The sequence below is a fragment of the Helianthus annuus genome, chromosome 13 (assembly GCF_002127325.2).
Source record: "Helianthus annuus cultivar XRQ/B chromosome 13, HanXRQr2.0-SUNRISE, whole genome shotgun sequence".
In the NCBI taxonomy this organism is placed as follows: domain Eukaryota; kingdom Viridiplantae; phylum Streptophyta; class Magnoliopsida; order Asterales; family Asteraceae; genus Helianthus; species Helianthus annuus.
In genome coordinates, this window is record NC_035445.2 from 135,985,815 (window position 1) to 136,013,678 (window position 27,864).

The 27,864-nt window shown below is 38.9% G+C and overlaps 2 protein-coding genes and 1 long non-coding RNA gene across 3 annotated transcripts; 2 read left to right on the forward strand and 1 right to left on the reverse strand.

Annotated features, from left to right (window-relative positions):
- The first annotated feature begins 2,351 nt into the window (after positions 1–2,351).
- Positions 2,352–6,057, forward strand: LOC110918130 (ubiquitin carboxyl-terminal hydrolase MINDY-2). The gene is made up of 10 exons (XM_022162499.2): positions 2,352–2,538; positions 3,109–3,227; positions 3,330–3,412; positions 3,506–3,593; positions 3,681–4,200; positions 4,300–4,354; positions 4,443–4,605; positions 4,703–4,866; positions 4,942–5,251; positions 5,730–6,057. Exons 1-10 carry the CDS (start codon positions 2,388–2,390, stop codon positions 5,877–5,879), a joined length of 1,803 nt encoding a protein of 600 aa, XP_022018191.1. The 5' UTR covers positions 2,352–2,387; the 3' UTR covers positions 5,880–6,057.
- Positions 6,058–6,262: 205 nt separating this feature from the next.
- On the reverse strand, positions 6,263–9,566 carry LOC110918142 (ferredoxin C 2, chloroplastic). Its single transcript, XM_022162506.2, has 6 exons — positions 9,177–9,566; positions 8,172–8,235; positions 7,334–7,422; positions 7,184–7,252; positions 6,576–6,620; positions 6,263–6,456 (listed from the first exon to the last, which is right to left on the reverse strand). The coding sequence occupies exons 1-6, from the start codon at positions 9,423–9,425 to the stop codon at positions 6,412–6,414; spliced, it is 561 nt and encodes a 186-aa protein (XP_022018198.1). The 5' UTR covers positions 9,426–9,566; the 3' UTR covers positions 6,263–6,411.
- A 9,928-nt stretch (positions 9,567–19,494) lies between these two features.
- On the forward strand, positions 19,495–27,104 carry LOC118485974. Its single transcript, XR_004877830.1, has 3 exons — positions 19,495–19,537; positions 20,466–20,553; positions 27,012–27,104. It is a non-coding gene; the product is annotated as an uncharacterized LOC118485974 (long non-coding RNA).
- The last annotated feature ends 760 nt before the right edge of the window (positions 27,105–27,864 follow it).

Consider the following 27,864-nt stretch of genomic DNA (forward strand, 5'->3'; position numbering starts at 1 on the left):
GATGGTGCGATGAACATAAGGAAGTGATTGATCAGAACGATCAATCGCATATGAATGAATATAACCCCAGTGGCAGATATGTAATTAGCGAGCTCTGAAATTTCAAGGAAAATCGAAGAGCTACACTAAAGGGGTTATCATCTACATTCCGAAGTGCACCAGTCAGTAAAGATCCACAATTTCTTTCTTCGTATGACGTTTTGTCTCTGTATTGTATGTTACGGTCTTTTGTTATCGAGTCTGTAAGTTCCGTCAAGTCTACCAAGTTGGATATCCTTCTATCTTTCTTGGTATGACGTTTTGTCTCTGTATTGTATGTTTGATGCTTAACTGTTTAACTTAGGGCTTAATACAGAATTTTGGGGTAGTTAATTGTTATATATTCCATTTATATGATACAAAATGAAACCATTTAACTATTAGATTGCCATTTATATGATATAAAATGAAACCATTTAATTATTAGATTGCATTTATTTAAAGAGTAGTTAATTGAATTGTTAAATTAATGATTTCTTAACAAGTATATAAGTTTATATTAATTATACAATTGAACTGTTTGAAAAATGAATGCAATTAATACAAACGTTGAATTTAGGGGCTCAGGTAGTTAAGTTTATATAAGTTTATTTAAAAAGAGTTAATTTGAATTATTAAATCAATGATTTCTTAACAAAAAAGCAAGAAAAGAATTCAGGGGCTCAGGTTGATGTTTCACTCATACCACAGGGACGCAAAGTGTTATTAATATATGCCAAAAGACGGTCTTACCCCTGGCTCAAACAGTCAAACAGATGGAAGTGTGACGGAGGGACTCAAAGTGTTATGAATTCATAAGCTCAGTGGCTCAAAAAACCAAAAAATGAATTTAGGGGCTCAGGTTGATGTTTCACACAAACCACATGGACGCAAATTGCATTTTCTCTATTATCTATCTATATTAATTCCTATTCATAACATGTTAATTCATAACACGTGAATGAATAGTGACTTCGTTTTTTTATTTTAAATTTACCCAAGACACTCAAAATAATATACGTCTTCAACCGGATAGTTTTATTTTCCTGTATAACTTTCGTTCATTAGTTTTTTCTCACAAAAAATTAAATACGCGATATAACATTTTTAAGCGGATTGAGTCAATACCCACCGAAAAACATCGGTATCGTATTGATACTATTATAACTGTTAATGGTATCCGTATATTATGTTTTCAATCGATGTAAACCATGTGTTGACATCCTTATGGACTTAACACGACTTTATTTTTTAAGTTTTTCCTTTCTGTTGCTATATCGAGTGTTGGTTCTATATCGATACCGATAACATAATGAACCGGACCAATATCGACCAGATTCTAGCGATTCACGTTATTTTTTCCACTGCGTCTACGATCCATGTAAAATTTATTAAAAACCAAGTCGCCCTCGCCGTGAAGCGTGGGTGTAATCTGCTAGTTATAATTTATTACGCATTTATATACATTTATGTGGGAACCACCGGTGTTACATAATTTCTTCGGAACTTTTTCATAAAAACACATGTAGAAGTCGTTCAAATAAAATTAATATTTGTAAAAAAGAGTTTTACTTTTTTAAACTGCTTTTAAACCTTTTTTATTTTTAAATTTTTTTATTAAAACAACGTCTACATATGTTTATATACAAAAACTCTGAAAAAATTTCAGTAAAAATTAAAATGAATTTTATATGAGTTTTTTACACGGCTCCTTAATTCTCCATTTTTTGTGGTTACCAATCAAACCACACATTATATAAAACTTATTACAAATATATAAATAATAGGATCGCGAACCTAATTAGGTTCAATATATAAAATGTTGACTCAAACCCGTTTATTAAATGAGGTTCAAATTTATGTTTGAGCTCAGCCTCATTTAAGTTTGCTCTATTGACTATTTAGATTTTTTCACGAATTGATTTTATGTAGCTCTCAAATAACCCAGCTCGTTTACACTCATACAGAATTTCGACCCCAATTTACAATTCCAATTCACTCTTAAGATACTTATCTTCAATTTAATTATCACTTAATTCCTTAACAACCACTAATATCAACACAAATATATATGAAAAAAAAAAACTAAAGTTGCAATTAACTAAACTAAGAAGCCAAAAGTGTCAACTTTACAAATTAAAGGGGCTATATCTGCCTCAAATAAAAAATCAAATAACAGAATTTCCCTCCTTCACTCAGCTCGTTATATAAAATCTCACCGTCCGATCACCGGATTCTCATTCCGGCATCTTCATCTTCCATAAAACACGCACAAACACACACTAAAACACGCACCTATACGTACGTATAGAATTCTTCTGTTTTTAGACTTGTAAAATCTGCTGAAAGAGTGAAAGTGATCATCTGAAATGGCTCCGGTCTCAAAAGAGCTGTTGGAATGGGGAAAGAAGCAGAAGATTAAAGAAACGATGTATTACACAAAACCAATCCGCTTCTTCGGAAACATTACTCCGATCATACTCCAGAACGAAAACGGACCTTGTCCTCTTCTTGCTATTTGTAATGTTCTAAAACTCGTTTACTCTTTTTTCTAGGGTTTGATTACATTGTTTCTGTAAAGAAAACTGTTTATATGTCTTCATTTGGAAGTTATTTTTGCGTATCCGACACTTTCGACAGTTGATTTCGTTAATAATTCGTTAATAATGATGAATCACATGAGTGTATATAACCGTGATCAATTAGTTTCTTGAATACAGTAATAAAAGATTGATGTTCTTGATTTAACTGTAAACTGACTTTCAAGTTTCTTGGGACTGATTGTGAAATATTATGAAGATAGAGAAAAAACCTTCGTGTTTTTGGTTGAATTTGTTTGTTTCTAATACTGTTTTTTAGGGTTTGATGAAATCGGTTCTGTAGAAAACTGTTTATATTTATTAACTTAAACGGTTGATTGATTTCATTGCTAATTACTTGATCATCGGTAACTAAGTTTTGGACCGAATGTCAACAGTGTTCTGCAGTAGTAGTAGTAGTAGTTAGGTTAAATTCTAACAGTTTTTTTAATGAACTTGATTGTATTCTGTTAAAGATCGGTTAGTGATTGTATTTTGTAATCTATGTTAGGCAACATCTTGTCGCTGAGAAACGAATTGCGTCTGAGCCCGTATGAAACTTCCGTATCAGAGAGGGAACTGTTAAGACTGGTGGCTGAGAATTTACTCATTTCAAATAGAAAAGATGAGGTTTTGTAATATGTTTCTAAACTAGAAACGAAACCTAATAATTGAAGAAACCGCAGTATTTCTCGTCGTTCTTGTCTTCATTGGTTTTTGTCCTTTTTGCAGGAAACACAAAAGACTATATCTGATACGATCGATATACTGCCACTTGTTGCAAAGGGCTTGGATGTGAACGTTAGATTCACAAGGTATTTATTACCTTTTTTTTTTTTTTTTTTTTTTTTTGTTTCGGGTTACCTTTGTTTCAAGTTGAAAACATAAATATGTATGAGCTGTTGCAGAATTAAGGATATTGAGTTCACAAGCAAGTGTGCGGTATTTCGTTTATTGAACATTCCAGTATATCACGGTTGGATTATCGATCCACAGGTATATTTGTTTACGCATGTAAATCTATATACGCAATACGAATCTGCTCAACATGAACTACTATTAATCTCGGTCCATTGATGTCAGGATGTTGAAACTTCAAATGCCATTGGCTTAAAGTCGTATGATACCTTGACGGCCGATCTTGCGAAACTAGAAACTCAAAACACAGAAGGTGTTACTACGAAGAGTTCGGAAGAAGATTTACATGAACCGTTGATGGGCTTGGAACTAACAAAAACCGTTTATTCAAGTTCGGAAAAAGTTGGTGATTGCGTAACGTTTAAAACCGATCCTGACAAGGCGAGCCATGTTGGAAAAACGAGTACTAGTGAACCGGAGAGGCATGAAAGTAAAGATGAAACTGTTGAAACCGATCCTGACAAGGCGAGCCGGGATGGAAAAACGAATACTAGTGAACCGGAGAAGCGTGAAAGTAAAGATAGAATTGAGGAAGCTAGCCTTGAGGAGGTGAAAATAACAGAAAAGTCGGTAACTTTTGGAGAAACGACATCAAGTGAAGCAAGCTCATCTACACTTAACATCGTTACTGCTAGATCGCCGCAGATAAAAGAATTGATATCCCGTCCTTTAACTGCAAGACAAGGTATGAGTATATGACTCGTGAAATTCGTAAAACTAAAATGTTTCTCTTTGACGACTTTTGTTTAAGCAATGCTTAAAGTGACTGATATTTTCGTTTAAGGGGAACTGGTACGAGACTTTTTGGAAAACAATGTGAGTCAGTTGACAGTGTACGGGTATGTAACTATGTATCGCTCATTCAACATGTTATTTTTGTCTATTAAAACAAGATTACGATATCTTATATTGCTGCATTGGTTGCAGCTTATTTTGCTTGCATGAAGGTCTAGAAGAACGCGAACTTTGTGCGTTTTTTCGCAATAATCACTTCAATACGATGCTCAAGTATGGAGGGGCACTGTACCTTTTAGTTACAGATCTCGGTTACAAAGATGAACCCGGTGTGATATGGGAAAAGCTAAGTGAGGTATTAACTATTAACTATTCTTCGGTGATGAATACACGTTAACAAAATACCATTATCGAGATTTAATGTGGTAATAATATATATGGTGCGGCCTCAGGTGAATGGTGATACGGTGTTTGTGAACCAGTACTTCAAGATATATAAGCCGGAGATAGAGAGATACACACGGGATAAAAAGAGTGTTGAGCACATCTGGTCTCGGGCTTATCCGGAGACAGACTATACAGCAGAGGCGAGCACAAGCAGAAACACAGATAAAAGGTAATTATTAAGTTATAGCCACATAAATGAAGAGAAAGAAGTTTGTTTTATTAAAATGTTTATGTTATGTGACAGTTCGGATCCGCCACTTGCTGGAGACTCTGAGCAAGTAGTTCCGGAGGCAAAACAGCGGCAAAAAGGCTTAGAGGAAGAAGATGTTGAAAAAGTTATTCAGGATCTAACTGAAAGGGCAAAACGGCGGGAAAAAGAAAAAGAGGAAGAACAACGGTCACCACCACTCGCTGGAGTGTGGCAGGAACTAGTTTTAGAGGCAAAACAGCATCAACAAAGCTTAGCGGAAAAACAGTCGCAACGAGAAATAGAGGAAATACAGCCGCAACGTGTTTCACCTACGCCTCCCCCTACAGGGTCTAATGTGCGCGAGGTAGGCTATTAATTTTCTGACTTTATCATTTCACGGTCGTTTTAAAAACATTTGTTGAAATGAAATATCAAATATGTATGTATGTATCATAGTAGTTAATAGCGCTCATAGCAAACGCTATAGGGAATAGCGTAGCACTCATGTGTCGCCATTTGATTTTGGTGTCTCGATAGCGGACAAATAACGGGATTTTAGGTTTTTTATTTTTTTTCTGCTTTAACATAAATAGAGGGATATTATAGGTATAAAATAGCAGGATTTTAGGTTTTTTGTTAAGCATACATATAAAACAGTGTATAAGACAGCTTATTTGGATATAATATACATATAAAATGTTTCTAAACTTTTCTCCTAGTGTATAGGTAGCTTGTCGCTATTGTCCGCTATTCGTTATTAACAACCATGATAAGTATGTATGTATATGGTTTATGTTGTCCATTGATGTAATATAATTTTGATCTATTTAATGATTTTACAGCATCACAGTTCAATAAGGCCAAGGAACCTGCTAAGGAACCTGACAAGGAAGCCGCTAAGGAACCCGCTAAGGAACCCGACAAGGAACCCACTAAGGAACCCGCCAAGGAAGGAATCAAAGCGATCGAAGGAGAAGTGCAGTTTGATGTAAATCTGTAGGTTTGGACCATATATGTTTGGACTCTATCTTGACTGATTTTAGATTGAAATTCATTTTACTGTAAGCAATATAGAGTGACATGATGACTGTGTGGCATATTGTATCATATGCATAGAATGTTGTAAAGATGTATACAGCTTGAGGAATCTCTTGTGTACAAGTTTCTATCTGTTTTTTGAGTAACTCAAAATCCTTGCAGCTGCTACAAATATGGACATTGTTTTTATTTTTTTCAATTTTAAGGTTTTTAGTTTTAGAGAAATGTGAACCTAATGTGCAAAAACACTTGTACTAAGTGTAATACATACATAAGACGGTAATGTAACCGCCTAATTCACAACGAATAAATTATTCTTACAACCACAAGCTTCTACTGAAAATGCATCATCAAGAGGTCAAATATGTCATATATTAATCTTTTGAAAGTTCAAACCTTCTCAAATATCCTAACAGTGTTTAAAAAACGGCGAGATCATTGATCCAAATGACGTTTTACTTACAATTTACAATTTAACTAAGGGGTTTACTCGTCGCCCATCGCTAGTTCAAGTGCATAGTCATCCCTTTCCTGCACCAATCATTGATATAACAAATGTAAGATACTATATTTACTTATTTTTATTATGTTCTTGTAAGAAAATGAGAAGAATTTTCCCACATAATTTAAAAAAAAAAAAAAAAACTTACAATAGGTCCTCGTGCAAAATATCGTCCAAATTGAAGCCAGTATACCTGTAGAAGCCATGAATGAAACAACAAAGTTAAATGAAGATGAAATGATGCAAAACTGGTCGAACCCAAAAATCGTGTCATACATATGAACCCAAACACGACCCAAATATTCACGGGTTGACCCGAACACAACCCGTTCAACCCAAATGTGTTTAGTTGTTATTTTTTCCGCAAATTAATATATTAAATCTGAAATTTACTAAAAAACACAAATGTATATAATACAATTACATTTAAATTATAAAATCTAAGTTATAACTTATAATTATGGCATAAAAAAACTCAATTTAATTTATGACATAAAACATGTTGTAAAAAATATAATATTGTATAATTGGGTTAAACGGGTCAGCCCACCAACCCGACCGGGTTGACCCGAACCTGACCCATTTAGCTAAACGGGGTTCGCAGGTTCTACCTGAAACTGACCCGAGCCCGTTTAGACTAAACCCAAACCCGTAAATTTCGTGTTAGGTTCGTGTCGTGTTTTCCGGTCATGTCAAAAATTCACACCCCTAGTCTTGTTAAATGCTGCAGATGTGTATCTTGCAAGTGTAATTTACCTCATCCTCATCTTGTGTTTCAACTTCGATATCAGAAGTTGGGAAACCGACACAAAGGAGCGCATAACCCTAGAAAAACACGCAAAAGGTGTTTTGAATGTGTACTGAATGTAAATAGACTGAATAAATAATGGATGAGAAACGACATACCTTAGCTTTCAATTCTGCGGATATCCCTAATGCTTCAGGCTGTCTAAGTTGTCCAGATTTTATACGAACAGCACAACTAGTACAACAACCTTAAAATGCAAAAAGACATAAAAACAGTCTTAAACTCTTAATGCAGCTAATATTATACATGATATAAAATTAAAAAAAAATGCTAGATATCTTATGATGCTGTGGGCAAATAGCATATAATATCAAAACGTAATATAGTATTCTATACATGCTAGATATCTTCAATTCATAGTTGTTAATGGCAAATAGCGACAAATCGCGATAATGTACCTATATGCTACATAGCGAATAGCTATAAATAGCGGGCGCTATATTATAAATAGCGATTCACCAGAAAAAAACTGTATATTATATCAAAATACCCTGATATATACGCTATTTTGCATGTATATTTAACAAAAACTTAAAATCCAGCTATTTTATAGCTATATTTAATCGCTATTTATATTTAAAAAAAAAACTGAAATCCGGCTATTTATGGCTACATACCCTGTAGCGACCTTCAGCCTATACGCTACGCTATTCGCTATAGCGACTATAGCGACCGCAGTTGACTACTATCTTCATATGGGGCTCTGATTTCAAATTCAAACGGCTTTGGTTTATTTTGTTTTGATTGTAAAAAGTAAAAACGCGTATGCGTTTATCTAGGTTAATTTCTCAGATTTGGAAAAACCTATCAAACTTATAATTTCCTATCAAGATTATCTCTTATATTACCTTCCGCTCAGCGTCATAGATGCTATCAGTCTATTAGTCAAAGAAAATATCGCTGCAAATTATATAACATGAATTATAGAACCAATACCGTGCCTGCAAGCAAACGGCAATGATATGTTCTGTGCTTCAGCTGTGTGCAATATGTATTGATCCTGCAAAATTTACCAATAAACAACACCTTCAAAAAACAATTCTACCTCCATACAATAATAATATAAAAAAAAACCCTTAATTTTACACAATCATAACCAAAACAATTGACAGATAAAAAACAATACTCTGTCCAAATTCATACATAAACAAAAGTAACTGTTTCAATACTTTCTAATATCAAATTTAGGGATGAGACTGGTACCGGTACCGTACCAAACCGTTACCATACCGCATAGTACCAATACCGAAATTTAGCTAAAACCAAAACCGAATGGCATGGTACCAATAAAAGTCTGAAACCCGTACCATACCGCGTAGTTCTGCCACCAAAATTGAGCTAAATTCAAAAACTGAATATCGTACCGTATGTTTGGCCGGTTATGGTATGGTAAAATACCCTTTAAAAGTCCCAAACCCGTGCCATACCGCCTAGTGATGTTAGGTCAATACCGGTAGGATATGGTACCGTACCGCTAAAAGTACCGGCACCGTACCGCTAAAAGTACGAGTGTTGTACTGCACTGCATAGCGCAGGCAACCGAAATTGAGCTAAAGTCAAAACCAAATACGGTGCTTTAGTCGGTATGGTACCATTAAAAGTAGCAAGTACCATACCGCATATTGGGTGTTTGGGTTAGCTTATTTTGGAGCAACTTATAACTTATTAACTTATAAAAGTTAATAAGTTGTTTTTATAGTGTTTGGTTTAACTTATTTAAGTTGTTTTTGTGTGTGAAAAAATTGTTTTTTAAGAAGTTAGAAATTCTAACTTATAACTATGACTTATATAAGTTAATAAGTTGTTTGTAAGAAGGAATCCCAAACTCCCCCATAGTATCGAGAACCGAAATTGAGTATGTTTGCTCGGTACGGTACGGTACGAGTAATTGGTACAAAATTTCTCATCCTCCACTTTTGCGCCCAATTTATTAATTAATACCTCTGGAACGTAGAATTCGTGAACAACATCTCGTTGTCTGTCGTGAACGGTGACTTTATGGGTTGGAGCAGAGGAAGCGACAGAAATGCGAGGTACTTCCGGCGAGGTTTGAAGCTCCGACGACGTCGTATGGCGGCGGCATTTGGTGGTGTAATTGATGGAGTTTTTTGACGGGGAGAACTGGCGGAAAAGTGATGGGGTCGGGTAGTTTGTGGTGCAGAAGATATTGCAGGAAGCTTGAAGATCCATCGGAATTTGGTGGTGGAAGCTCCGATGAGTAGTTGTGGTGGTGTTTGTTCCTCTTATCTGTATCAGTAGTCCATGCTTGTTTGTTTGGCAATATTTCTGAATTAATAATAAATCTTTTTTATTTTATTTTGGAATATTTTAATGTTGTATGCGTTTGCCTCATGGTACCAAGGAAGTAGAGGTATACAATAACCAAACCGTTAATTGAAACTAAATTGAAAATCGACAAAACCGAATCGAAATTAAACGAAACCGAATTAATCGAAAGTCGGTTAATGGATTTTTTTTACCATCGGTTAACCGAACCAAACCGAATCATTTATTTATTTTTTGTATATTTCTAGTTTTTATACCTCTATTTCATGTATTTAATCTTTTATACTTTCATTTCATGTAATAATACCTCTGTTTCATTTATTTATGCATTCATTTCATTTATTTATACCTCCATTTTATGTATTTAAATATCTATTCATGCATTTATACCCCCATTTCATTTATTTATACATCCATTTCATGTATTTATACATCTATTTCATATATTTATACCTCCATTACATGTATTTCTAAGCAAAAAAATTAGCCCTTGTTTGAATTGGTTGTTAACCGAAAATTAATCGAACCGAACCGAAAATCGACTAATTAACCGAACCGATTAACCGATGACTTCGGTTACGGTTACGGATAATGCTAATAACCGAATCGAACTGTACACACCCCTATGTAGAACTATTTGTCGTTTGTGTGATTTGAACCTAAAACTTTCTCCATTCCAATAGGTGTTTTAAAGTTCATGGGTTTTTTTTTTACTAGCAACAATTGATTAGTATATTCTCGGGTATACACATTACTATTTTAAAGTTAAACATGTGACAACATCGGTCAATGCTTCGCTTGTTATGTTTATTTGTAATTGTCTCATATATCTAGTATTCTCTCACATAATCGATCACACTTTTCATGCTCGAACCTGTGACACATCAAATCCATCCCTACTTCGCTTGTTTTGTTAATTGCATTGTCTCAAATATTTAAGAAATTTGTGTCATATGTGTCTGCTCTCAGATATCTAACAACACCGGTCCCACTTTCCCAATGCAACCAACGACACTTCAATTTGATCCCTACTTAGTGACAACACCGATCCTACTTTTTGGGCTTCGATGTATGACGCGTCAAATTGATTCCTACTTTACTTGTTATTTTAATTGTAATGTCTTAGATATCTATCTCATCCTCATCTACTCTCAGATATCTGACAATATCGGTCCCACTTTTCCTACTCGAACCCATGGTAAATCAATCACTGCTTAATGTGAAAACACCGATCCCACTTTTCCCGCTCGAACCTATGATGCATCGATCAAATTAATCTCTACTTTGCTTGAATTGTTAATAATGTCCAATATTGAAGGGGTAAGGTCCCAAAAACCTCACAAAAAGGATTTGAGACCATACCACAAATTGGACTTTCAACCTTTTAACCCTGCGCGGCCGCACATTGGTCTTACAAAAGGGAGAGAGTAATCAACAAGCTATGGTCGCGCGCCCAAAGGAAAGCATAAAGTCCTTGCGCCTTCCTCCATCAGCAAAGGATTAAAATCCTAAAGATCAATACTTCCGCCCAAATATCCAAACTTGGATATCACTTTACCCAGACTTGGGATTTATGCAGCTGTGTACACACAGTAAGGTGTCACACTAGATTACAGCAGTAATCTTCTAGAAAGAATATGATCGTGCACCACCCAGACGGTTATAACCGTCTGGACACGTGTCATTGCCACAATCATCCCTGAAATCACAACAAAGGCATGCAATTGGAGAATGATCTCCACTTAAATCACTTTCCACGTGGCAATACCCCAGCCATAGATCAACATCACGATCCGTGTGCATTCACATCGGATCGAAGCAACTTAACGTGGATTAAAGAACTTAACGGGAGAAAATATAACCCCTACGGCGTTAGCATCTTCCGTTATCTTCTCAATAACAGATTTTCCCTCCCAAACTCACGGTTATAAATACGAGAACTGTTCAGGTATAAACTCAGATCACTCTCACTTCTCACAAACTTTATCTTCTCCATTACCGATACTTATTCTCACACCGGAGTCGGGTCAAGGAGAGAACCCTCTTCTCCCCTTGGCGAGGCTAACGGTGCTCTGTTTTGCAGAATCACCAGAGAAGAAATTCGACAGCAACTGAATCAACCGAGAGAGAGCTAACCCTTTTATGCGGATTCAAACCCCCTAGATATCTCGGTTCCGACCATTTATCTAGTGTTTCTTCATTGGCGCCCACCGTTTTCTCAGTTTTTCTAGTTTCTTCCTCGTTTCGATTCAGTTCATTCCATTTTTCTGTTTTTACACATGGCAGAAAATTCTTCTTCTCACCGACAACCTGGTCCTCGACCAAATGTCGGAAACAATTTACTAGTAGAAGGGATTGTAGAGGAGACCTCAGACGATAATGAGGTCCAATCCAATGGAGCAAACGATCCTGTTACTCCAGGAATGTTACCCACAAATCCTGCTCAATCAATTTTACCACCGGGAGAAACTCCGATATCATGGTATGTCCGGTCCCAAGGGGCATTAAATGCAGTATACACACAGTTGTGTGCTCAAACTGCTCCTGTGACCCAATCACGAAGGCCGAGATCTAGAGCTCATGCTTCCCAGCGAGAAGAATCAACTTATGATGGTACAAGCAGCTACAAGAGACAATACCATGAACCACACCCTCGTCAAAGGCAGTCGGTTCATGATAGGTTGGGGTCCCAATGGGACACTCACACCGATGAATCAGATCAAACATATCGTTTGAGTGCAAACACTAGCGTATTCAGCAGACTACAGCCAAACTCTAAGTCCAGGCCTCGAGCGGTTTTATAACCCTGAGGCAGAGCATAATTATGACTTAGTTTACCGCCCTGCAGAAGCAGCGGAAAACTCGAAGTTTATACTGGAGATAGCTCTGGCTCCATTGGAAAGGGCAAAATTACCTTCTAACGTCGGGAAATTCAATGGGTTAACTGACCCCGATGATCATCTGAGAATCTTCACCAGTGCAGGGTTGGTTGGCGGTTGGACTCTTCCGCTATGGTGTCATTTGTTTGTACAAACACTAACTGGCCCAGCGCGAATCTGGTTTGACAACCTACCGACGGGGCAAATCGAGTCATGGAAAGACCTGCGCCAAAAGTTTTTAACACACTTCAGCCAGCAAAGGCGGTCCATGCGTGATACATCCGACGTCATGAACATCTGGCGTCGCGATGATGAGAATCTGGAGGATTTTATTACCAGATACAATAAGGAAGTGTTGGAGATTGGTGGTGTTCACGAACAACTAATCCGTGCTCAGTTTAAGTACGCGGTTAGATGTGACGACATGGTAAAAGTATTATCTGGAACAGAGGGCCTTCCCAAAAGTTGGGAAAAGATAATGGCGGCGGCCAAAGTTTATGCGCAGACCGAGAAAAATCTTACTACAAACAGGCCACCACCACCACACAACAGACCCACAGATTTAAGCGCAACCGGTGAGAGAAGGTTCAAAAAATCATGGCGTGAGTCATCAAGAAGCCGTTCCTCTGAAGATGCCCGCACAACAATTAACAAGCTCTCTGGACAAAGAGAAAACAAGCACGAAAATAGGGAGAGGCAGTGGACTCCCCTAACAAAGACCCCAGCAGAGGTTCTGAGTACTGAGGACTACCAGTTCAAACCTCCGATCCCGATGAAGAGTAAACGTGGTCAAGACCCGGCGCAGTACTGCGAATATCATAAAGACAACGGGCACACCACGAACAACTGCATATCCCTGCGCACGGAAATAGAGAAAGCTCTCAAAAATGGAGAACTTACGCATTTACTCCAGAATATGCGCAGGGAGATTAAGCAGATTACCCGGGGAGAAGAAAGCTCAAGCAAACGGGCCAAAACTTAAAGGACCCTATAAGTTTCCCGCAGAAAAGACGTGACTTATCAAATGCGGAGGAATTATCAGGGAGTAAGTTAAGTTCCATCTAATTATAAAAAAAAAAAATTGTAACGCCTTTGAGCTTTATCCATGAATAAAATTACAAAGTTTCTATTATTTTTGTGTTTACAAAATGCATGCAATTTCTTTTTAGTAAGCGCAAAAACATTATGGTAGTATAAAATAAGCTCCATGCGTGGTCAGTGATCACATCACAAACGACCATAAATTCACACATGAGCTTCATACCAACTTCATTCGCCTTACTCAAATAAAAGTAATTGTACTCATGCAAAATATTGTAAAGTCACATAACAAAACAAATAGAAACATACTATATTCAGCGTACAAATACGCCCTAAAGAGATTCAAGCACAGCAGTGTTTCGAATTCTTGCGCAACAGCGCATCGACAAAATAAGGATTTACATCCCACAAAAAAAAACAACAAACAAATTGTTCAAAACAATTTCATCCTACTCTAAATCTTCACCCTCATCAGGGAAGATTTCTTTAAGCTGCGCCACGGGATCATCCGATTGCAGCGCCACGTTTATCAATTCCATAACTGGAAGTTGCAAATTGTTAAACTCTGTTTTCAGAGAACCAAGCGCGGCGGCAATATCTACGCCAAAGGTAACAGACTTGCTATCATCCCAGGTAACCTTCAGCGCGCTATTCACATGCTGGGAGCATTCCGCGTAACCTTGCGCGTACCCATCTCGCCGCGCAGCAACCACCAAATTCGCAACAGTTTTATCCAGTTCCTTAGAATTCAACACAGACTCAGCAACCTATGAAATCAAGCGAAAATAAACATCAAATAAAAAAGCGCATATGTGGTTTCGCAAACAAAAAAGGGAAAAGAAACTTACACAAGCAATCCCACGATCCTTCAGCCAGGCCATATCATTCTTTAAAGGGTCAAGCTCACTTTCCGATGTGACCCGCGCCGTTTCTGAATTTTCCAGTTTCTCTTCAACCTCAGTTAAACGGCGGGAGGTTTCAGTATTTTCGGAATGCGCGAGCTCCAGGTCTTTTTTTCAATTGTTCCTGATCAGAAACCAAAGCAGTAAGTTCCTCTAGTTCTTTATCTCTAATGGCAAGAGTGGTTAAAGCTTGTACCTCCCGTTGCTCGCTCCGTTCCCTATGCGAACGTGCTTCCGCCAGTGCAGCTTCCATATCCGCTTTTTCTTTCTTCAATTTTTCTACCTCCGCATCCTGGTTCTTTAATTTTTCAACTTCATCCTTGAGGTTATTAACAATGTTACGAAGGTTTGCTTTCTCAGCATTATCTTTTTCACAAATCTTCCTCCAATTTTTACGTTCCTCAGAGAGAAGGGCAGCTTCAGCTTCCGCCTTTCTTTTCCAGCCAGCAACAGACCATTCCTCAGTCTTGCGCTCAGTTTCAAACTTGGCTTGGTCAGCTTCTAATTTAGCCATTAACTGAGCCACACGTTTCTCATCTTTGGCGAACTTCTTCTGAGCCGCCATAAAAGATTTCTGCTCTTTATGCATATTGTACCACTCACGAACAATACGGTGGGTGGTAGAGACATGAGAAGCAGTCTCAGCAAAATAAGACTGGAAGGTCTGCTCATAAGACCGGTTTTCCTGAAACTTGACCTCCCCAGGCGGAAGTATCCCCTGCAACCAATCTTGGCACACATGCCAATCTGCGAAAGTATCACCTTTCTTTAAATTCCAAACGGGGGCGTGAGGGTCAGCAGCATCCTTCTCCGTATAGGTCCGATAGTAATAATCTCCCAAAGTTTCCTCTGGGCGGATGGGAGATTGTTTACTAACATCAGCAGACGAATCTTGCTCTTCAACTGTCACCTTCTCAGTATGCTCCGGCATAGTGTCCGAAGGGGAAGGAGTAGGAGTTTTCTCAGTTGCCCCTTCCCCCAGGTCTTGAACAACCACCTCAGGGGTCGGGGGATTATCAGCATCATTAACCACACCTAAGTCAACATCAGCAGGCTTCTCAACTTCAACAGTTTTCCCCACACCATCGTCTACACCCTCTGTAGGGTTCAACAGATCAGCGACAGAAGCATGTGGAGGGGTAGGAGGAAGTTCTTCATTCACCACGGATTGCAAGTTCGTGGGAATTGGAGCAACAGGAATTTCTGTAAAAATAAAAATCCATAAGAATCTACCCCACATAAAGAAAACAAGGGAAGATGCTACTTACCAGGAACAGATTCCGTAACAAAAGCATCAAGATTCCCTCTTCGGGTAATTTTCTTCCTCTGAACTTTTTTAGGAGGTTGACCCTCCGCGTCAGTATCAGTTTGTTTCCTTTTTCCCCTTTGCACCAAATGCTCAGGGCTGGATTCCAAATCAATTGGATCATCTGGGTTAGATGGGGGAATGTCAGCAGAGTCCTTTGGTTCTGGTTTCGGTCGCCTAGTAGTAACTGCAGGCGCAAGACCCTCCAAAGTATCAGAAACCACCACATAATCACACTTGTCAGAAGAATGGTGCATACCTTTCTTCTCCCCAACATTTTTAGCTTTAGAAGATTGAGTCTTCTCAACATCACTCTTCTTCGGCGCAACATTGCTCGTCGTCACGCGTCTTTTCTTCTCAGGGCCTATGCCCAAATTTGACAACTCACCTACAAAGGCATAGAATAAAGAATTTACCCACAACGCGCAAGAACAAGAAACAGATACAAAAGTAACTTACCAGCACCAGCAGCAGAGTGAACAGATAAATCCGCATCCCGCGGAAGAACAAAATTTCCCACAATGCGGTGGTACCAAAGTTCTTCTTCTGGTTTTTTCTTGATTGTACCCATTCGGCCGCCTTCCCTCTTAAAGGCAACGACATACAAAGAAACAACTACATTCGAAGAAAGCAACAGGTCAAAAAAAAAAAAAGAGAGAAGAATCCCAAACTTACTATGACCATTCTCTGTATACACAGGTTTGTCGTCACGCTCCATTTTCCAGTTCAAACTCATACCGGCTCCAACAAGAGCTTTCTCCGGCAGCACAATATTAGGCACATCTTTCGAATCCTGATACCAGCTCTCACTAACGGGGGTTTGAAGAGTTTCAATCGGAACATCATCCTTCCCCCTTAGAACCATCTTCATCGGAATCACTCCGGCCTTGATAAAAAAGAATTTTTGCTTCCAATCATGAAAAGACTTTGGGGGATGCAGTAAAATCTTCTTAGCAGAAACCCTATGAATGAAAGAATAGAACCCTTGGGTGCAATGCATTTGATGAAAAACCCTAAATCGAGGGACGGTCGGTTCAACATACATCGTCCGACACACAAATTCAATATGTCGAACCCTAACCATACCAATAGGGTGAAGTTGGGAGATATGCAAGTTATAAAACTCAAGGATTTCAAGAAAAAACTTGGTAACAGGCAAACGAAAGTTACCATCGCAGAAAAAATCTCAAAAGAGGGTAATATACCCAGCCGGAGCATCTGCCGCCGTCTGCCCCTCTTCAGGGTACAGGGCACCCCAACTTTCTGGAAATTTGAAATTCTGAACCAAGCCATCAAAAGACGTTCTGGACCACTTCAACGGTGGAAGTTCAGTCGACGTCTCTTCAGCAAGACCTTCTTGGTGTGCTCCGGTTGACATAAGAAGGGAATAGTGGATTTTCAATTAAAGAAGAAAGGAAGGGGAAAGGTATCAACAAAACAATGATGACAAAGAAGTTACCCAAACATTATATATACTTATCGCAATAAATAGCATCGGTAACCGTCACAGCGACTGTTCCGGGTATCACAGTTCCCCAAGCAACAGAAAAAAGAAATGTCAGAACACACACGCGTTTACACGCGCGCGTGTAAAGCACGAACAGTAAAAAACAACTGACAGTGACAGGTTGTCAAATCAAAGATTTTCCATAAAAAATCTTTACAAAAAATTCAATCTTCTCACAGAAGATTTCTTATTTTTCGCGCCCAAAAAACATTTCTCTCTCCTAAGTCCAGTGCTCCACTTATTTGCATAAGTACAACACTAGACTGGGGGGACTTGAAGGGGTAAGGTCCCAAAAACCTCACAAAAAGGATTTGAGACCATACCACAAATTAGACTTTCAACCTTTTAACCCTGCGCGGCCGCACATTGGTCTTACAAAAGGGAGAGAGTAATCAACAAGCTATGGTCGCGCGCCCAAAGGAAAGCATAAAGTCCTTGCGCCTTCCTCCATCAGCAAAGGATTAAAATCCTAAAGATCAATACTTCCGCCCAAATATCCAAACTTGGATATCACTTTACCCAGACTTGGGATTTATGCAGCTGTGTACACACAGTAAGGTGTCACACTATATTACAGCAGTAATCTTCTAGAAAGAATATGATCGTGCACCACCCAGACGGTTATAACTGTGACAACCGGTAATTAACGCCTTTTAATTACGCGATTAACAAACGTTTAAGACGATATGAAAGAGTGATTAAGGCAGATTAACTAAATTAGGCTATTGGAATACCTAGGAACGCTAATCAGACGTTACAATGCGGATATAAGGATTTTGGGGAAAAATGCGAAAATTAAGTGATAACGAACTGAAACTGTACGAAATGCTGACAACGCCGAAAAATACAAATCCTATACGTATAATTTAAAACTATGGATTTCGTTTAGAGAAATTTTCATGCTTTTGAAAGATACAAAATGCAAACGTGAGCGGAAACGTGACAACAGGAACGCACCGACAACGAAACGGAAGTACCGGATTCAAATTTCGTCTCGATATCAAATTGTTAATATATATTGATATATTTAGCGTCGCTTTTAAATTTGTCTATCCGTAGTTGAAAACGGATCGCAAAACGAACAAGAAATGATGAACGACACGTTTTACGCGATTTCAACGCAACCTACGATCGAGCGCCTCAATTATACTTTCCGACGTAATTTTTGAGGGTTTCGGCTCAAACATTTTAGTCTACGACATATTACGGAGTTCGGGAGTGCATATGGGCTTCGGGAATATTATGGGCCACTTAAACACAGAGATTGGGCTTGTGCGCCTTGGGCCCAAGCCCAAAGCCCACTAAGCAAACCCTACCTATATAAAGGTAGTGATAACCTTATCTTCTTTTAAAAACTCAGATCCATACATACGCACACTACTGCCCTCATATCCCTTACTTCTCCTTCATATGAAAACCCTAATTCTCTAAACAATACACAGACAAATAAAAGCACAGAACATGGTCTCCATCTTCATCTTGAGTCCACTCAGACCACACATCACTGACCTCTCATCTCTCTCTGCTCGATGTCGGACCGGTGATGCACCGGCCGGTGGCGGTTGTTCCAGTCGACGACAACCCCTCCCCCTCCATGTCACCTGCAACCTACAACACCCCCCCTCTCGATTATCGGCCGACCACCACCATTCTTGGTGGTGGCGGGCTAGAGCAGCGACAACAACACCACCACCATCACCACAGGTGACGGCGCTGTGGTGGGTGGTGCCAGACGACAAGAACAGAAAAAGAGAAGGGGGATTGAAAGAAGAAGCTACAGGAAAGGAAAGAGAGAACGGGGCGACGACGAAGCACAACCGGCGGCGGCGGTGGAGCCGGCCGGTGACTGTCGGCGGATGATCGACTTTCACGGCGGCAGTAAAGACAGGCGATGGCAGTGGCGGTTATGGCGGTGGTTCGGAGCACGGGTCTCATTGTTCGATTCGGGTTGATGTCGGTGGAGTTCGGGTCTCGGGTCAGCCGCGGTATGGGAGATTCAGGTCCGGATAGTTCAGGCCAGCTCTTGTTCATGGTGGTTCAAGACAATTCTGTTACGTTCAGGTTTCACTTCGGGTTCGGGTCGTGGTTCGATATCTGTGCAGATTCGTTTTGGGTCAGATTCAAGTTGGTTCAATTTCAAGTTTGGTGGTGATTTGAGTTACGGTCCAGATCGGTTCGGGTCAACAGTTTCGTTTCGAGTCAAAGCTGGTCAAACCTCAGCTTCGGCCCGGTCTTAGTCTGGGTCTCGCGGTTCGGTCAGACGGGTCAGCTTCGGTTTCAGTTGACTCGGTCAAACCGAGTCAACTCGGTCAAACCGAGTCAACTCGGTCAACGACAGTCAAAATGGTCAAACTTGGTCAACGGTAGTCAGTCAAGACCCGGTAAAGTTTTAACGATGCGTTAGACTTTATATATGGATTCGTTAGATTTTTTTTAGTCTACGCGAACCGAGCTTGAACCGTCGTACTCTAGTTTACTTATTTTAGTGGTCGTTATATTTTGCGAAAGATATATATAATTGTGATTTGTTTAATGTTGAGTTTTGACAAAATATGACGACTTTTATTGTCGGGTTATTCGAAAAACAGAGGAAACTCTGCCCGATTTTCGTAAAAATCCGACACTTATCGAAGATTAGAGTATTTCTTTTAAAGATAAAAATAAAGCATATTTATTTTGGCGACATTTCACGAGTTATAAAAACGAGATACTAATTAACGAAATTCGATCCTATGACAAAACAAATATAATTGTTTATATTTATTTCAACCGTCGCACATTCGTATACTCATACAAAACAAATATAACCGTTTATATTTATTACAAATGACGTTAGTCCGTAAGCTTTTAAAAAGGTAGATATAATTTTCTATATTCATTTTTTTTAAAACGTCGATAATTCGAAACTTTGAATACTTATATAAAATAAATATGATGTTTATATTTATTTCAAATGTCGGGACTTCGAATATTGTCATAAAAATTATTCGTTACAAACGTCTAAACCGAACACGGCACATATCGTTGTCTCTCTACGTATTTCTATGTACAATGACTAATACGACTTCATTAATATAGCTATGTCTATACATGTATATATAAACATATACATACTACACCCTTCGGGAACTAATTTATTTCGCGACTTAGTTTTATCCTGATCATGAACGGGATCAAATAACCATAGATTGGTTATTCTAAGTCCGAAATAATAACACCCTAGAATCGTTTAGTTAACGATTCGGTAGAGCTCGGACACGTAGTTTAACTATGTCGTTTATTTAGAAACTTATAAATATTCCTTCGTAGGAATGTCGTAATTGCACGCTAGCGAGTTCATGTTCTTGGAACGACATCACGCAATCATACTAAGCTAGCTTTGCACAGGAATGTCAAGGTGAGTTCATAACCCCCACTTTTTACGGTTTTACATTTTTATAAATGTTTTCGGGGGTGGAAAGACATGCAAGTTTTTGCAAAAGAAAACACTATTTCGATGAACGAAAACACATATTTATAAACCATGTTGCAAATGATTTTCAACGAACTTGAATGGTTTACGAACGATTTATACTAAACATACCGGTTTTACAAAACATGCATGATTTTCATGACTAGTGACGAGAGTGTCCTAGTTACAACAACGGGACTGGGTTGGCCTGCGTACGAAAAACGAGACAACTCAGTGAGATCATGTCCCCCTTTTCTTTCAACGTTTCGGTTTACAACTTTCGGGGGAAATACATGTCAAACTAGGGTATGATTAAGTTATGGAATGAACTCTTAGATCATGTGAGCATAGGCTGTAACTGAGGTGCCATTAATCCTTTTGAGGACCAAGGAACAAAGGTTAGATCTAATGGGTACGGGCGAGCCCCACTCACGGTCCATGGGTGACCACTTAGAGTGCTGTTGTGTCCAGCGTCGAGAGTTCGACACTTAAATTGCCTACGCGGGTTGAGTACCTCCTATGTCGTCGCATATATTAATGTCCTCGCGAAACATTAATGATCAACATGTTCATAGACGCTTTACATACCAACTTACAACACTATAACTTTCAAATGTTTTTAATATTCATTTGACGCAAACTCATAATACATGTATTTACAAACTTTGATAACGTTTTCAACTTATGTACAAGTAAGAGGACGTGTTGGTCCTGCTTACAAAGTCTCTCGTGGGCTAGACTCACAGTTTTCATATATCATGCCGAGAAAATGATTTTACTATATTTTCTCAACAACTTTTAAACCGGTTACCAAAAAGATTTATTTTAAATCTTTTCAAAACAAACTATGAACTCGCTCAACTTTGTGTTGACTTTTTCGCATGTTCTTTCTCAGGTTGCATTTTCAAAACTATGGAACGGTTGGAATAGGAGAACCTATGGGAATTCGAGTACTTAGCGGCGTTCACTTTCTAGAAGTCTTAACTTATTTGCTTCCGCTGTGCAATGAAGATACCGGTCCAGTCACGCCAGCTCTGATATTTCGGGGTGTGACAGATTGGTATCAGAGCTATAGGTTTCAGCGAATTAGGTTTCTGTAGAGATACCTAGGCTTTAACCTCACTTTCCTGTGGGGACTTAGATGATTAAGACTTGAGCACATACAGAACGCCTAGGACTCGAATATGGGTTCCAACCGTTGCCGAAAACAATGAATCAACAGTTTTGTTTTTAAACATAGACAAGTGTTGTGTTTGATACCCGGTACATGAAACGATTACACACAGTAAGAAAAACCTTGAGGGTTTTGATAACATGCATTCAGGACCTTTGGAAAACTTATGCCGAAATTCATTAAAGGTCCTTACGTAGGAACCATGATTGTTAACTCGGGCAAATGCCATTATATTATGTCGTCTATGCTATCTTACTTACCCGAGCAGGTAACCTACACGGGACGAAACACTAGCGCACAAGAATACATGAAACTTAAATTATACGTCAACGGATGTTGGAGCACATCACATTCTACGCGGAACGAAACGCTAGTGCACAAGTATGCATGAAACATAAACTATACGTCAGCGGACGTCGAAGTACATCACACACAACTTTCAAGGCAAGGCCTTTGGAAAACATGATTGAGCACGATAACGACAATGCTAATCCCAGCAACGGGAGAACTACCGACCGCAATGCGGCACTTTGCCACGTGACCCTGCAAACGACACGAATCACGCTGAGGTACGTTTAAACAAGATTCCACAACGATTGGTACTTAGTCTAATGAGACTCACAACTATTGGCGCTGCAAGAGAAGTCACATGTCTCTGCATCCCCCCACTTCATTAATGGTGATTACGCTATGTTCGACATTCCATGGTAATGTCAACTAACAAACGGTTATCACGCGAAGTTCCAGGTAAAGTCCTTAAATTTCTTTTATTGAAATTCTGACTTTTGCATATAACGAGTAGATTTTCGCATTTCTACTCCCCCTAATGGTCATTGCATCACGAGAATTTTATTTCATAATAGCGAACACTCGATTGCTTCGCTCATTGACAAATACGTATGTTACGCATGTTTTGTTTGTTACACATGCGGTTAAATTGATTCGTGAAGACCATCGGTGGCTTCACTCTAAATTGTTGCTTTATCCAAGTACAAATACCATTTCGCTACATCCAATTATTGCATTGTGATCTAAATGACCCCGTTATTGTTAAGTGTTGACTCCTTGGTATCGAGTCAACGGATCTCTTGGAAAACTCAGTTTCTTTTGTGTGGTATATATGGCTTTTCATTGTAACAATGTCGAAACTTTCTTATTGATACATGCATTCATTGTTGGAATGTGTCTAAACCAAGTTCAATTGTTTGAACTTACTCGCAGTGCATATTCAATTCAGGGCCACATATGATGGACTTGTGTCCTCATATTCGAAATAATCCTAACAAGCACTTCATTCGCTTAGAACCATAACATGCTTGTTTGATCTTCGACCTCATTGAATCATTTGTTGATTTCGACACCTTGCGGTGGTGTTTTCACTAATTTGAAGCTTGCGCTAATCTCGTTTATACGTCTCATGCAAGGATTTAATTGTTATTTCTTTAATTATTTTAAATCCACTTCGATTTATCATATTAAAGCAGTCTTAACTCAATCGTGTGTTAAGACAATGGTACACAAATTCATATTATATTCCGGTGTACCTCTTAATGGTTCTTTCACCACCGAGCGAACATTTTGTGATATTCATTGCTTTTCATCTTCGCTCGAAAACATTGTTTATTTATTTCATGATCAATTGAAAATCCTATGAGATTTGTTGAAACGGGCATTCAAATTTACGTCGTTGAGCCTTCAGTCGATTTCAACCACGGTGATATTTGTTTGATCACCTCTATTATTGAATTATTTTAATAACTACGACACCTTGTGGTGTCGGTATAAACTTGTAGCTTGGGCTAATCATAATCGAGCGTTTCATGCAAAACACAGGTGATACTTGTTCGATCACCGTTATTATTGAATTGTTTCATTCACTATAACACCTTGTGGCGTCGGTATACACTTGTAGCTTGTGCTAATCACGATCAGCCGTCTCATGCGAAACTATATATGCTTTTCGTTTGACATATCATTTAAGTAGTCTTAATGCAACTATGTATTAAGACGATGACACACCAAGTTCGGTTGTATTTCATTTCGGTGTATCCTTGCAACACGTTGATTTTATTCATTTAATTGTTCGAGGGTTGATAAATCATTTTTATGATGCTATTTATTTGAGTTTGTTGAATTCGAGTTTCATTTATACAACAACCAACACAAGATTCCGTTGGTAGTAAATTCTGTTGTTTCAAAAATTGATTTGCAATTTGTGAATGTTCATTTGAAATTCTATTGGTCGAAATTCCTCCTTTGTTAGACCCCCGTAAACTTGATTGCATTGGTGATAGTATCACTACGCTCCGTTCACTTGACATCGATTTCTGGAACAAACTCAGTTGAACCGTTGGGTTCTTATTGATGCAGAATGTCTTTACACTCACGTATTTCGAATAAGTCTTGATTCTATTATGCGGTCATTCACTTTGGTATTGTCGGACTTACCTGCGAACGACACGACATCGAAAGTATATATTTATATCACGACTCTGAGGAGATAACATAGACTAAATTTCGAGGACGAAATTTCTGCAACAGGGGGAGAATGTGACAACCGGTAATTAACGCCTTTTAATTACGCGATTAACAAACGTTTAAGACGATATGAAAGAGTGATTAAGGCAGATTAACTAAATTAGGCTATTGGAATACCTAGGAACGCTAATCAGACGTTACAATGCGGATATAAGGATTTTGGGGAAAAATGCGAAAATTAAGTGATAACGAACTGAAACTGTACGAAATGCTGACAACGCCGAAAAATACAAATCCTATACGTATAATTTAAAACTATGGATTTCGTTTAGAGAAATTTTCATGCTTTTGAAAGATACAAAATGCAAACGTGAGCGGAAACGTGACAACAGGAACGCACCGACAACGAAACGGAAGTACCGGATTCAAATTTCGTCTCGATATCAAATTGTTAATATATATTGATATATTTAGCGTCGCTTTTAAATTTGTCTATCCGTAGTTGAAAACGGATCGCAAAACGGACAAGAAATGATGAACGACACGTTTTACGCGATTTCAACGCAACCTACGATCGAGCGCCTCAATTATACTTTCCGACGTAATTTTTGAGGGTTTCGGCTCAAACATTTTAGTCTACGACATATTACGGAGTTCGGGAGTGCATATGGGCTTCGGGAATATTATGGGCCACTTAAACACAGAGATTGGGCTTGTGCGCCTTGGGCCCAAGCCCAAAGCCCACTAAGCAAACCCTACCTATATAAAGGTAGTGATAACCTTATCTTCTTTTAAAAACTCAGATCCATACATACGCACACTACTGCCCTCATATCCCTTACTTCTCCTTCATATGAAAACCCTAATTCTCTAAACAATACACAGACAAATAAAAGCACAGAACATGGTCTCCATCTTCATCTTGAGTCCACTCAGACCACACATCACTGACCTCTCATCTCTCTCTGCTCGATGTCGGACCGGTGATGCACCGGCCGGTGGCGGTTGTTCCAGTCGACGACAACCCCTCCCCCTCCATGTCACCTGCAACCTACAACACCCCCCCTCTCGATTATCGGCCGACCACCACCATTCTTGGTGGTGGCGGGCTAGAGCAGCGACAACAACACCACCACCATCACCACAGGTGACGGCGCTGTGGTGGGTGGTGCCAGACGACAAGAACAGAAAAAGAGAAGGGGGATTGAAAGAAGAAGCTACAGGAAAGGAAAGAGAGAACGGGGCGACGACGAAGCACAACCGGCGGCGGCGGTGGAGCCGGCCGGTGACTGTCGGCGGATGATCGACTTTCACGGCGGCAGTAAAGACAGGCGATGGCAGTGGCGGTTATGGCGGTGGTTCGGAGCACGGGTCTCATTGTTCGATTCGGGTTGATGTCGGTGGAGTTCGGGTCTCGGGTCAGCCGCGGTATGGGAGATTCAGGTCCGGATAGTTCAGGCCAGCTCTTGTTCATGGTGGTTCAAGACAATTCTGTTACGTTCAGGTTTCACTTCGGGTTCGGGTCGTGGTTCGATATCTGTGCAGATTCGTTTTGGGTCAGATTCAAGTTGGTTCAATTTCAAGTTTGGTGGTGATTTGAGTTACGGTCCAGATCGGTTCGGGTCAACAGTTTCGTTTCGAGTCAAAGCTGGTCAAACCTCAGCTTCGGCCCGGTCTTAGTCTGGGTCTCGCGGTTCGGTCAGACGGGTCAGCTTCGGTTTCAGTTGACTCGGTCAAACCGAGTCAACTCGGTCAAACCGAGTCAACTCGGTCAACGACAGTCAAAATGGTCAAACTTGGTCAATGGTAGTCAGTCAAGACCCGGTAAAGTTTTAACGATGCGTTAGACTTTATATATGGATTCGTTAGATTTTTTTTAGTCTACGCGAACCGAGCTTGAACCGTCGTACTCTAGTTTACTTATTTTAGTGGTCGTTATATTTTGCGAAAGATATATATAATTGTGATTTGTTTAATGTTGAGTTTTGACAAAATATGACGACTTTTATTGTCGGGTTATTCGAAAAACAGAGGAAACTCTGCCCGATTTTCGTAAAAATCCGACACTTATCGAAGATTAGAGTATTTCTTTTAAAGATAAAAATAAAGCATATTTATTTTGGCGACATTTCACGAGTTATAAAAACGAGATACTAATTAACGAAATTCGATCCTATGACAAAACAAATATAATTGTTTATATTTATTTCAACCGTCGCACATTCGTATACTCATACAAAACAAATATAACCGTTTATATTTATTACAAATGACGTTAGTCCGTAAGCTTTTAAAAAGGTAGATATAATTTTCTATATTCATTTTTTTTAAAACGTCGATAATTCGAAACTTTGAATACTTATATAAAATAAATATGATGTTTATATTTATTTCAAATGTCGGGACTTCGAATATTGTCATAAAAATTATTCGTTACAAACGTCTAAACCGAACACGGCACATATCGTTGTCTCTCTACGTATTTCTATGTACAATGACTAATACGACTTCATTAATATAGCTATGTCTATACATGTATATATAAACATATACATACTACACCCTTCGGGAACTAATTTATTTCGCGACTTAGTTTTATCCTGATCATGAACGGGATCAAATAACCATAGATTGGTTATTCTAAGTCCGAAATAATAACACCCTAGAATCGTTTAGTTAACGATTCGGTAGAGCTCGGACACGTAGTTTAACTATGTCGTTTATTTAGAAACTTATAAATATTCCTTCGTAGGAATGTCGTAATTGCACGCTAGCGAGTTCATGTTCTTGGAACGACATCACGCAATCATACTAAGCTAGCTTTGCACAGGAATGTCAAGGTGAGTTCATAACCCCCACTTTTTACGGTTTTACATTTTTATAAATGTTTTCGGGGGTGGAAAGACATGCAAGTTTTTGCAAAAGAAAACACTATTTCGATGAACGAAAACACATATTTATAAACCATGTTGCAAATGATTTTCAACGAACTTGAATGGTTTACGAACGATTTATACTAAACATACCGGTTTTACAAAACATGCATGATTTTCATGACTAGTGACGAGAGTGTCCTAGTTACAACAACGGGACTGGGTTGGCCTGCGTACGAAAAACGAGACAACTCAGTGAGATCATGTCCCCCTTTTCTTTCAACGTTTCGGTTTACAACTTTCGGGGGAAATACATGTCAAACTAGGGTATGATTAAGTTATGGAATGAACTCTTAGATCATGTGAGCATAGGCTGTAACTGAGGTGCCATTAATCCTTTTGAGGACCAAGGAACAAAGGTTAGATCTAATGGGTACGGGCGAGCCCCACTCACGGTCCATGGGTGACCACTTAGAGTGCTGTTGTGTCCAGCGTCGAGAGTTCGACACTTAAATTGCCTACGCGGGTTGAGTACCTCCTATGTCGTCGCATATATTAATGTCCTCGCGAAACATTAATGATCAACATGTTCATAGACGCTTTACATACCAACTTACAACACTATAACTTTCAAATGTTTTTAATATTCATTTGACGCAAACTCATAATACATGTATTTACAAACTTTGATAACGTTTTCAACTTATGTACAAGTAAGAGGACGTGTTGGTC